General features: G+C 41.9%; 1 protein-coding gene across 1 annotated transcript; it reads left to right on the top strand.

Annotated features, from left to right (window-relative positions):
- The first annotated feature begins 9,382 nt into the window (after window positions 1-9,382).
- On the top strand, window positions 9,383-9,750 carry LOC121463471 (cytochrome c, somatic-like). Its single transcript, XM_041675709.1, has one exon. The coding sequence runs from the start codon at window positions 9,433-9,435 to the stop codon at window positions 9,748-9,750; it is 318 nt and encodes a 105-aa protein (XP_041531643.1). The 5' UTR covers window positions 9,383-9,432.
- Window positions 9,751-12,452: the final 2,702 nt, after the last annotated feature.

A 12,452-nucleotide genomic window follows, 5' to 3' on the forward strand; every position in this document is an offset into this window, starting at 1 on the left:
TCCATTCATTCAGTCTGTGTCTTCTTATTAGAAAATTGAGACCAATGATGTTGAGAGATATCAATGAGAAATGTTTAATGATTCCTGTTATTTTGTTGTTATTGTGTTTTTGTGTTTCCCTCTTTTGATTTTTCTGTTCTCGGATTATTTATTCCTTGTGTTTTCTTTGGTGTGTTAACCTCATTAGGTTAAGATTTTCCTTCTAGTACTTTCCATAGGGCTGAATTTGTAGATAGATATTACTTAAATTTGGTTTTATCTGAAATATCTTAATTTTTCCATCTATTTTTGATTGATAGTTTTGCTGGATATATTTGTCGTGCCTGGCATCTGTGGGTTTTTTTTTTTAAAGAATCTGTAGAACATTTGTTCAGCCCATCCTTCTTTTAGAGTCTCCATTGAGAAGTCAGATGTTATTCTAGTAAGTCTGTCTTTACATTTTGCTTCATCTTTCCCCTTTGCAGCTTTTAATATTCTTTATTTCCATATGTTTAGTGTTTTGATTATTATGTGTTGCGGGGACTTAATTTTTTGGCTCAGTCTATTTGGTGTTTTATAAGTTTCTTGAAACTTGATAGGCATCTATTTCTTTAGGTTAGGGAAATTTTCTTCTATGATTTTGTCAAATCATAGGCATTTTCTGTACTTTTGACCTGTGTTTCTTCTCCTTCCTCTATTCCTATTATTCTTAGATTTGTTTTTTTCATGGTGTCCCAGATTTCCTAGATGTTTTGTGCCAGAATTTGTTTTAGATTTAACATTTTCTTTGACTGAGGTATTTTCTTTTATTGTGTCTTCGGTTCCCTGGGATTCTGTCTTTCATCTCTTGTATCGTGTATCCTGTGAGGCCTGCCTCTGAGGTTTCTGTTCAAGTTCCTAAATACTTCATTTCCAATTCCCTCGGTTTGGGTTTCCTTTATTGATCTGTTTATACCTTCAGGTCTCGAATGGTTTTCTTCATTTCCTTCAACTGTTTATATTTTCATAGATTTCTTTAAGGGATTTATGAATTCTTTTTTAAGGACCACTATTATATTCTAAAAGGGTATTTACGGTCTTTTTATTGCTTCAGCTATGTTGGAATACTCAGGGCCTGCTGGGGTAGGGTTGTGGGGCTGTAGTGGAGATATGTTATCCTGGCTATTAACGCTAGTCCTTTTAAGCTGGCATCTAGGCTTCTGACTTTGGGAAGATTGTAATCGTAGGTTCTGGTATCTGGTCTTGTCTTTGTTGGCTGAGTGTTTTGTTCCTTGGTTTCTGTTCTCTCTGGTTCTTAGAGTGAGGTGACTGTGTGTTGTCTGGTAGGAAACTCTTCTGGGGTCCAGATAGGTGTGGCCACTGGGGTTTCCAGTAAAATGTGGTTCCTGGTATTGGGAGCTGACACTTAGGAATGGGGATGGGCCGGGGGTGGGTGGGTTGCTGTTGGGATTAGCAGGGGTGAGGACAGTAGCTGTTCCACCGAGATCTGCTTAGTTGCCTGGAGCTTGGCGTAGAGAGTGAGGCGTGCGTGCGTCTGAAGCAGATGATCTGCTGCAGAGCCAGGGATGAGACTAGGGGATTGGACTTGGAGGAATGGGCAGAGAGGTAAAGATCTGTAGTTAATCTCCCTGCTTCACTGACCAGAGTAGCCTGCAGGTTCCCCAGAAGTGTGTGTAAGATTTGGGGGCTGGGACAAAGCAATGAGGAGGATGAAGAAGTTTGGAAGGGACGATCTGAGTGAGCTGCTGGAGAGGGGAGGGAAGGGCGGAAAGGGAGGCTGCAGCAGGCTAGGGATGGGACTTGGTCATTGGTGTGAGGAGCTGAAGGGGAGGAGAAGATCTGCAGTTAGCCTATCTGTTTCCCTGGTTGGAGTGGCTTTTGGGTTCTCAGGGAGTGCCTGGTAGAGTTGGGACCTGGAGAAAGCAATGAGTGAGGGTGTGGGAGTTAGGAGGGGAGGGTCTGTGTGATCTACCAGGGATGGGGGCAGAGAGGAAGGGGGAGGCTTGTCTGCCTGTCTGCTCTATATAGTAAGTTACAGGACAGTTAGATCCACAGAGAGGCCTTAGAGAGGCCTTGTCACAGAAATCCCAAATAACAAAGAAAAAAAAGAGAAGAAAAGAGGAGAGAGAGAGAGAGAGAGAGAGAGAGAGAGAGAGAAGGAGTAAGGGGGGAGGGAGCAAACAAGCAAGCAAGTACCATTTGCAAATCAGCATTGGTTAGATCCAGGCATGACTGTTATCTTATCACTGAAGGGCTGAAGCAGACTGGCGACTTCAAGGCTGCCTGGTCTATAGTGAGTTCCAGCTAAAACTCAGCTACGTAGGCAGACCCTGTTCCAAAATGACAACCAAACCTGTGTCCATGCACATATGCTGCATATTATGACAATAATAGCGTGAAGGAGCTGGGAGAGATCCAAAAATAGACTATTTTGGATTAAGATGATACTGTTCTACATTAGGTCTTTCCTGTCTTCTAGCACTTTCCCCCTCCTCTGTCTACAAACTTGGAAAGAACAGAGACCGTGCCTGGCTGAGTAGAGAGTAAAGGAGAGAACAAAGTGGAGGAAATCAAAGTCGGCACAGGTCATCTTTCCCACTGCAATGTTCCAGGGAAGGGCAAAGAGAATGTTTAATTTAAATAAGCTCTGTTTCAATTCATTTAATTGCTCTGCTACCATATGTACACTGCTGAATGTTATAGTAATATTTTGTTTATTATAAGACTTTATATAAATATTCTCTGAATAAACAGGATTTTGGGAAGGAGAATTGGCACAGCAATAGTTCTTTAAAAATTGTTTATTTAATGTGTATGGGTATTTTGCCTACATGTTTGTCTTTGTACCATGCGAGTGCTTGGTGCTCACAGAAGCCAGAAGAGGGTGTCTGATACTTTGGAACTGGAGTTATAGATGGTTGTGAGCCTCCATGTAGGAGCTGGGAACTGAACCTGGGTCCTCTGGAAAATCAGTCAGTGTTCTTAATCACTGAGCCATCTCTCTGGTTCCACATCCATAGTTTCTTGTTTACAAAGGAATAGGGTCCTGGACGCTTAGCCCCAAACTGTGCCAGGCACATTGGAAGCTGGAGACAGATGACTCTGTTGGTCAATGCTCAGTTTGCATCACAGTCCCACTGCTTGCCCGCCTGCCACCGGCCTTGGTGTTCCCCTTTGTAAAATAATACTGCTGCTGTCTAGCTTGTGGGACCGCTGTGAAGGTGGACTGAAATCATCCATACGGACCTCTCAGCACAGGGCCGCACATGCTCACTGTGGAGTCAGTGTGAGATAAACGGTATTTGTTGATGAAAGAATTGCCTCTAAGCACGTCCCTCTGGGCATGTTCATGCTTCAAGTACTCTGGGGCATGAATAAAGTTTAGCGTGAAAGGCCTTTATTCTTTCCTCTGATCTATCAAATGCAGAAAGAGACTGGCTTAATGAACTGGAAGGCAGAGAGTGGTTTAGAGTGCTTATAGCATTGAAGCCATGGCATTCGGTGCCTGTGCCGGACATTTTTCTGGCCAATATGTCTTTTTCCCTATCTGACAGCCTGTGTGTTTCCTTTTCTTTTGAAGCTAGCTGGTTCCTGTTCTAGTATCTGCCTTGAATTTCTTTCTTGTTCTTTTTTTTTTTTTTAAACTGAGATACTTCCAGAACAAAAACACAGCCACTGATTTCCAAGGCAAATGCCTCTCAACCATGGCCACTTTACCTATTCTCTTCAAAGTTACGTTTCTACAAAGAAAACAAAAGACACGTTTGAAGCTCCTTTGCTGCTTTTCTCCTCCCTATGTTTATTATTCCCTATGCATGTTTATGTAAACAATTAATGTATGCAAATACCCATAAACAAGATAAAGAATGATTCTGCAAGTTCTAGAAGTATCTATAAATAGTGTATACTACACAGACCACTTTAAAGAAATATAACATTTAATGTTTAATGAGCATGATGACACTTAACTGTTTATCCTTCTTTCATTGTTTTCCTTCTTTCTTAATTCTTTTCTTAAAGAAAGTCATGCAATGACTATGTTTGTCTCCTTGTCCTTGTGCACTGGTGAAAAGGATCTTGGATTCCACAGACTACCACTACTTAAATCCCAGTGCTTGAGTTTGTATCTAAAAACTGAACCTGTATTCCTGTGTTTTACTTCCCTTGTTCCCCAAAGACGGCATCAATTTTTGATAGCATTTTTGAAAACCCTTGTTTCTCGACTTCTTTGCTGTCACTAGCTGTGGACAGACCTCATCTGTTCAGCTGGTGAATAGCAAAGTGTATCTCACTATTCTCTTGTACATGATTGATTATTAGTCATAAAAATCTAGAGTTATAATTATCATTGTGGCTTATGGAGACAGGATTGTGTGATATAGCCCAAGTTGGCCTCAAATTGGTGATTCCCCCCGCCTCAACCCTCTAAAGTGCTTTTACTACCACAATTCAGTTCCAGGAGGTTCCCTTGAACTCAGAATTTTGGGACTAGCCTGGGCATCTTAGACTCAGTTTCTCTTTAAAAAGTAAGGTGGCTTTGTTCAAGTCCCTAGCTGATTTCTACTTATGCCCCAGTGAAGTTTTATTACCCTGTTACTCTTAGCATCAAAGAGTGAGAAAGAAGTGCCTGAGATTGTCTCTGTACCTGGAGCCTTTAGATAAGCCAACAGAACTCTTGAATGCTTTTCTTTTAACTTAATTAAAACAAGAACAAAAGAAAGAAAACCCTTTAAAACTGAGTGTCAGCACAATCACGGTCAACCAGCTGATTTGGTTAGATAACTCTTGATGGGACATTCCTACAAAGGTGCTGGCCTACATCAGTCATCAAGTGGTTTCTTTGTACCACAACATTCGGCCTTTGAGAGTTTACGCTCACTCTGACACTCTTTCAGTTCTGAATTCCGCCTGATTATCAATTACTCTTTGCCTACACAAGCTTCAAATGTACTTTGTCTAAAGCTTTGGTTTTAGTAGAGACAACAGGTTCTGTAGCAAATCAGAAGAGACCTTTTCCTAATCACATCCTTTCGGAGACTGTGTGTTGGTAGGGAGACAACCAAAGTCACCACAGACTACACCCAGCTCTTCAGTACACACACGTGCCAACTCTTCATCAAGAACAATCTTGGCTTAATTGTAGTTCTGCAACCCACAATCCCAAAAACCATTTATGACTGGTCAGGAAAATTGATATATAATAAAATGGTGGAGAAGGCCCAGGCAACTAAGACAAAATGACTTGATCAGAGAAAGGGGGAAAGGTTTCAGGAGTTACCAAGATTAAAAAATCCCGAGTAGTGCCCAGCTGTCCCTGGATCCTACTGGCCAGGAAGAGCGAAGACGGCTCTGGCCATGAGCCAGTTTCTCTGCTAGTCTGGTAGCGCTACAGCCTGACAGCACTGTCTTCTCTTGGGGTTGACGGTGTCCACTTCACCATTTCATTTCTCTACCTGGTGGCACTATTCTGGGCCTCAGATTTCCTTGTCATTTTTCTTCTCAGTTTTCTGAGACAGACAGAGCCTCATGTAGTCCAGGCTGACCATAAACCCCTGATCTCCCTGGCCTCTTTCCCCAAGTGCTACAATTACAGGTTTTTCCTTAGTACCCACAGGCTTTAATCTAATTTTGTGTTTTGGTCACTGGTTCTATGTGGGCTTTAAAAGAAATCCACACGATTCTCTCTAAATCTAGTAGATATTCGGATTAGCTATCTCTAATAAAATAATTCTAATGTAAGAAACCCCAGCAAAGACCCCCTGCCCGAGACTGCCTGAACATTAGTTTTGGCTCTTAGGCTGGCCTTCCTGCTCTGCGGTCCCCAGTGCCACCATCATAAGGCATCTTTACAGTGGCTGGGAGATAACCAGTCTCATCATTAACTGGTGTTACTTGTTTACCAGGCAACGAATCCTTGGCATTCTGTGTTCCTTGTCAGGCCTGCTGCCTTACATTTCCAGTGGCCTGATCTGAAAGCTGAGGCGCTGAAGTATTTGATATTTTCATTATTGAAAGGCTTCCAATCCCAGGACTGCAGGATTTCTGCACAGAATGCGTCTTCAAAAAAAAAAAAATGCCCAATAAAGAATTATCAAAAGTAAAAAATAAAAATCAAGAAAAAAGAAGAAAAACACAAACAACAATAATAGTGAAAAAGGAAAATTAAATTTTTAGTGGGTGTTGTTGTTGGTGGTGGTTTGTCTCTTGAGACAGAGTTTCTCAGTATAGCCCTGGCTATCCTGGAAATCTCTATGTAAGGTTGGCCTTAAACTTGGAGATCTGCCTGCCTCTGCCTCCCAAGAGCTGGGATTAAAGGCATGCACCACCACTGCTCTGCTAGGACCAATATTTAATAATAAATAATTACATAGCACCTTTGAGTTAACACGCATGAATAACTTAAATTTTAGAATGTAGTTTTGAGCTAAATGCCATGGTACAAGACTATAATCCCAGCACTTAGAATATACTAAGGTGGAGTATCATGAGTTTGAGGTCAGCCCCATAGAGAGACCCTGTCTCAAAACAAAATCATATACACACAACTACCTATTACAATATTCAACTCAAGATGGCGTAGAAAATTATTTCCTATTACTAGATGTTGGAAGAAAGAAAGTTTTATAGGACATTAAGGTCACATGATCCAGGCTTTAAAAACTTCTCTGAGAATTAAAAAAGAAAAAAGAAAGAAAGAGAATTTTTTTAAAAGCCTTTACTCAAAGAATACACTACCCAATCTGGATTATCTTTCTCATCCCAAAGATTTTAGGATTTAACACAAACAATCCTATTTACAGTAGCCACATTGGGCAAAAGGTTTTTACACAGTCTTACCGTGTAGCCTACCTGTCTCTGGCCTCCCAAGTGCCAGGATGATAGGCACTGTGCCAGCATGCTCATCTCAACACTCGAGTTCCTGAAGATGTGCAACACTGGGTTACAGGCAGATAGGGCCATTTGTGAGCTTTGATGGGGGTACTGGGAACTGAAGTTAAATCTTCATGCTTTTGTGGCAAGCACTTTACTGACTGAGCCATCTTTCTTATCCCCCAGATCATGTTTTGAAAAATTAGATTTTAAACTGGGCATAGCGGCACACACCTTTAATCCCAGCACTAAGAAGGCAGAAGATGGCAGACCTCTGAGTTCAAGACCAGCCTGGCCTGCGGAGTGAGTTCCAGGACAGCCAGGGCTACACAGAGTAACCTTGTCTCAACTTTCCCACCAACCCCCCCCCAAAAAAAAATTAGATGTATCATGCATAGAACAGTTTATAAACTGGGAATCCTCAAACTAAGTGATGAGAAGCCTCATCTGTAGCTGTTACAGCCGCTTATAAAGCATAGTGGAGCAGTCTTTTGACCTTTTAAGTGTTTTTCTGTTATTCATTAATGTTCTTTTTAAAGCAAGCAGGACTGGTTAAGCTTATTTCTCTATGGCTAATTGATTTAAATCTATTGAATTATACCGATAAGGACATAAACTATATGGTCTGTGTTTTGTTTATAACTAGAACAAGTGTTTCCAGTAAATCAGGATGACAAGCTTTGCTGAGCATGGTTGTGGGCTCTACTTTAGTTTTTCTTTCCCAGTCCCCTCCCCCATCTGTTGTTCTTTCGGCTGAATGGAATGACTGTCATTTAGTGCTGTCCTCTGCCACCATGTATTTTCTTTTTCGTAGACATCCATATGTCACAAACTACAATTTTAATAGATTTGTCAATGATTCTTCTTTCCATCCTCACAGAGGGCATTGTCAGGTTAGTGGTGGCTGGCAACACTTTTGAGAGACTGCATTATTCGGGGGGAAGTTATTCATATGACTAATAAGATAGTCTAAGAGTTTGAAAAATATCTCCCAAATAATGTCTCCAACAGCCAAGATTTGATCAATGAAATCGATTGTGTTTCCCCAATCTAGCTGACTCCTCAGACTGGATGTCTCAGATCTCTGAAGCTCGGGTGACAATTCCTGACCTATTAGCACAGGAACACCATTCCCTCCTCCATATGATCGATCACCTTCTTAAACTTCATATTTTTTGAGAAATAGCTTTATGTAATAAAATATGGTATACCACCCTAGCCACTCAACTTGGTTATGATAGTACCAGCTGCTATGTGAATCTGTTTTAAAAAAACAAAACCAAAAACCTACCAACCAACCAAACAAACAAACAAAAAACAACTTTGCTTTTTACCTGATAAATATCTTGGCAAGTGTGTCATAAACCACAATTAGGAGTTTAGATTCCAAGATAAAGGAGCTAACGTGATAAGCATTGCAGCTTGAACAAACTTCATCTAAAAAAACGAGGTAACTATCACTGGTGACATAAAAACGCCCCTGCTAGCCAAACCTTAATAGAATAAAAGCTACATTTCAGACTCTTTGCTATGAAATTCAAAAACTGCCAGTGTCAACTTGAAACCGTTCTTCTGGGAAGCCAAAGTACGCTGAACACTGACTCAAGGAACATAACACAGGATAATGCTAAACTGCAGTTGTTACTGGAGTGGGGGTAAATTCCAGAGCTTTGGGTTGGGAGTATTCTCACGCTCCACAGGCTACTTGTCTCTGCTTCACTCAAAGAGAGTGCAACAAAATCTGAGGAAGTAGAAGTAATTCAGCAGCTCAGTCAAGCGCAAAGCTGTTTTTACCCAGCCCAAGCACCCCAGAAAGCATGTCCGCAAAAGTAAGATGTGTAGGTCTGGAGAGATGGCTCAGTGCTTAAGAGGGCTTGCTGTACCCCAGCATGGAGGGTAGGCCTTTAATCCCAGTGCTTGGGAGACAGAGACAGCTGGATCTTTGAGTTTGAGGCCACCCTGGTCTACAAAGCAAGTTCCAGAATAGCCAGAGCAACATGGAGAAACCCTGTCTCCAACAAGAACAACAGGGCTTGCTGTTCTTGCAGAACACTGGAGTTCAGTTCCCTGTACCCATCTGAATGGCTGACAACTGTTCATAACTCCATTTCCAGAGCCTGCTTTCTGGCCGCCGTGTACACTCGTACACATTAATTGGTAAGCTCCAGGTTCAGTGACGACACCCTGTCCCAAAAAATAAGGTGGATTTTCAAATGTTTGTAGTGCCAGTTACTCCCCCGACCATGCTCTCTCCTCTTCCCTGCCCTCCCATACCCACCCCATTTAGCCTGTCATGTTTCATTATTCCCCTTTCCCTGCTCATACCGCCTGGACCCTGTGCTCTATCTCATAGCAGGCTTCCACCATGGCTGCCTAGTAGTTTACTGACTTCTTATGGCTACTCCAGTTTAGACATGTGTATCCCAAATTTCAAATCCAGAATCCACATGAGAGAAAACACGGAGATGTATCCTTCTGGGTCTAAGTTACCTCATTCAGAATAATTATTTACGAGAGAGCGGGACGTCTGTCTTCGGGTCGCAGCAGCATTGGTGGTGTTGATCACCCCGGAGCGAATTAAAAATGGGTGACGTTGAGAAAGGCAAGAAGATTTTTGTTCAGAAGTGTGCCCAGTGCCACACTGTGGAAAAGGGAGGCAAGCATAAGACTGGACCAAACCTCCACAGTCTGTTTGGGAGGAAGACAAGTCAGGCGGCTGGATTCTCGTACACAGATGCCAACAAGAACAAAGGCATCACCTGGGGAGAGGACACCCTGATGGAGTATTTGGAGAATCCCAAAAAGTACATCCCTGAAACAAAAATGGTCTTCGCTGGAATTAAGAAGAAGGGAGAGAGGGTGGATCTAAGAGCTTATCTTAAAAAGGCTACAAAGGAGTAACTGCCTTATTTATTACAAAACACATGTCTCATGACTTTTAATGTGTACCGTAATTTAATTCATACCCCCAAATTCAGATCATGAATGGCTAACAGTGTTTTGTTGGACAGCCCTGATTAAGGAAAACTGACTTGTAGAAAAGTGGATGTTATCTTTATTAAAAGTAACGATTCCAGTTGTATAAAAAAAAGAATAATTATTTACATCCATTTAACTGCAAATGTTATACTTTCATTTATTTCATTTATTAATAATAGGATAAAAGTCTATTGTCCCACCACAGGAAACCACTGAGTCTACTGGGCTTCCTTACAGAGCACAGGCGTGGGGGTTTACTTACAAGGGTGTGGGCACTTCTCCACTAGGTGACTACACCTGAAAATCCTTAGCCAGCAGGGGTGAGGGCTTCACAGTAGCTGCATAGATGGAGCCCCTCGGTAGTCTTACCTGGCCTCTATATATTTTAGCCCTCCCCCAGGCCACACTCAAGAGTTGGTAGGTGGAACTCAGGGGAGAGTCTTATGCTCAGAATGATTCCACTATGTGGGGTTCTAAACCATCAGCAAGCCCAGCTGGGACAATCTTTATGAGGGAACACCCCTGAATGCCCCAAGATGGCAGTCACTCACAACAGGAATATGCCCAAGGGTAGTAGAACTGGAAAACGTGGTAGATCTCTTTCTAACTTTTATGTTTTTCCTTTTTTTTCAGGGTCTCACTATGTAACTCTGGCTGACTTAGAACTTGATATATAAATCAGACTGACCTTGAACTGCTTGTCTCTACCTACAAAGTGCTGGGATTAAAGATGTGTACTACCGTGCTTGGCTTATTTCTAGCTTCTTGTTGTTTGTTTGTTTTTCAAGACAGGGTTTCTTTGGATGGTCCTGGCTGTCCTGGAATTTTCTCTGCAGACCAGACTGGCCTCAAACTCACAGAGATCTGCCAAGTGCTGAAAGTAAAATCATGAGCCACACTGCCTGGTCACTTCTAGTTTAAGGAACCTCCACACTGATTTTTAGTTTCATGTTGATCTTGATAACCTGTGACAACAAGGTCTGCTTCATAAAGTTCTTTCCTGTGCCTATAAATTGAAGCATATTACCTGCTTTATCATATTTAAAGTATTATGTCTTATGTCAAGGTTCTTAATCCATTTAGAGTTGAGTTTAGTGCAGAGTGAGAGATCTGGATCTAGTTTCAATCCAGCTATCCTGTTAGACCAGTCCTGTAGAAACTTCCTAAAACATATACATATATAAAAAGAGCTTAAATAGAGTTACCCTATAATGGGGAGGAAAATATCTCTTCCAGACACCATAGGATATCACATAAAATGCCCAGTGCTGGGTATGGTTACCACTTTTCAAGTTTTTGGTCAGTGTAAGCAGAGGCTGTTCGTTCGTTCCCGGCCATTCCCAGCTGCCCAGACCTGAAATAATCACACAGAAACTGTATTAATTAAAACACTGCTTGGCCAATCACTTAGGCCTATTGCTAGCTAGCTCTTACATCTTAAATTAACCTATCTCTATTAATCTGTGCATCACCATGAGGTCATGGCCCACCAGCAAGATTTCTGTAGACTCTAGTGGGTGTCTTTCTCCTTGGGTGTCTACATGGAATCTCTTTGACTCCGCCTACTCTCTCTCTCTTTATCTTTTCCAGCCTGCCTATATTCTGTTAAGCCATTGGCCAAAAGCAGCTTCTTTATTAATCAATGACAATAAAACATATTCATAGCTTACAGAGGGGAATCCCACATCCCATTGCTCTTTCTTACCCTTCAGAATTTGATAGCAAGACTCTGTTGCTGAAAATATCACATTCTTGAATCACAGAACATGGAGAAATAAAACTGGTACTGACCTGGAAGCTTCATCTGTACTGGCTAGCTTTCATACTGTTGTATGCTGATACCTGGGAGAATGGTATTCAGTAAAATTACCCATTTGTGAACAATGTGAACTACAATAATGCCTGTCCTGGCTAGATGTACCCACTCATGCAGCAGTGGCACAAATGTTAAGGGAATAACCACCGATTTTCTGATTGAATTTACAGCATGCTCCACACATGTTTTACAAGATGGAATTCACTGTTAGTACTATTAACTGGGCCCCCAATCCTATAAGTAGCTAGTCAAGAGCCTGATATTACTATTCTGCTTAATTGGCATAATATAAATCTGCACCCTAAAGTTTTTTCTTTACACCTTAAGATTAGTGCAGTCCCTAAAAGAGATGCCTTTTGGGGGGGGGGGAGTCATAGACGGTGATCAATACAGCATCCTGCCGCTGGTCAATGGGCAGAGTTTCAGAGACTGTGGAGTGCTCAGCTGTAAATAGGTCACACCCAAGGCTCAGTTATCCTTGTGGAAGAGGAAGCAAAAAGATTCTAAGAGCCAGAAGTAGAAGATGTCTGCAAAAATTCTTATTTCTGAAATAGACTGTTGCACAGAACTCCTAGCAGTGGCGACTACAGGTACAAGACCTGCACACGATCAAACCACCCAAACCCAAGCATGCCAGGGAAAGGTTCATGATGCCCCACCCAGAACTGAGGAGCTATTGGCCACAGAAGCATTCTAGTGGGATTCAGCCCCTGAAAGGCTACCCATGCTCCAGTAGATGATGCTACACCCAAGTTCATATGGGCAGCACTAAGTGGACTTGGTGGGTTAAAAAAAAAAAGAGCGCATG

The sequence above is a fragment of the Microtus oregoni genome, unplaced genomic scaffold, assembly GCF_018167655.1.
Source record: "Microtus oregoni isolate MIOR12 unplaced genomic scaffold, Mior012 000026F_ref0000081, whole genome shotgun sequence".
Lineage (NCBI taxonomy): Eukaryota > Metazoa > Chordata > Mammalia > Rodentia > Cricetidae > Microtus > Microtus oregoni.

Coding starts and splice junctions, on each gene's coding strand:
- LOC121463471 (XM_041675709.1), top strand. CDS start 9,433: ATGGGTGACGTTGAGAAAGGCAAGAAGATTTTTGTTCAGAAGTGTGCC.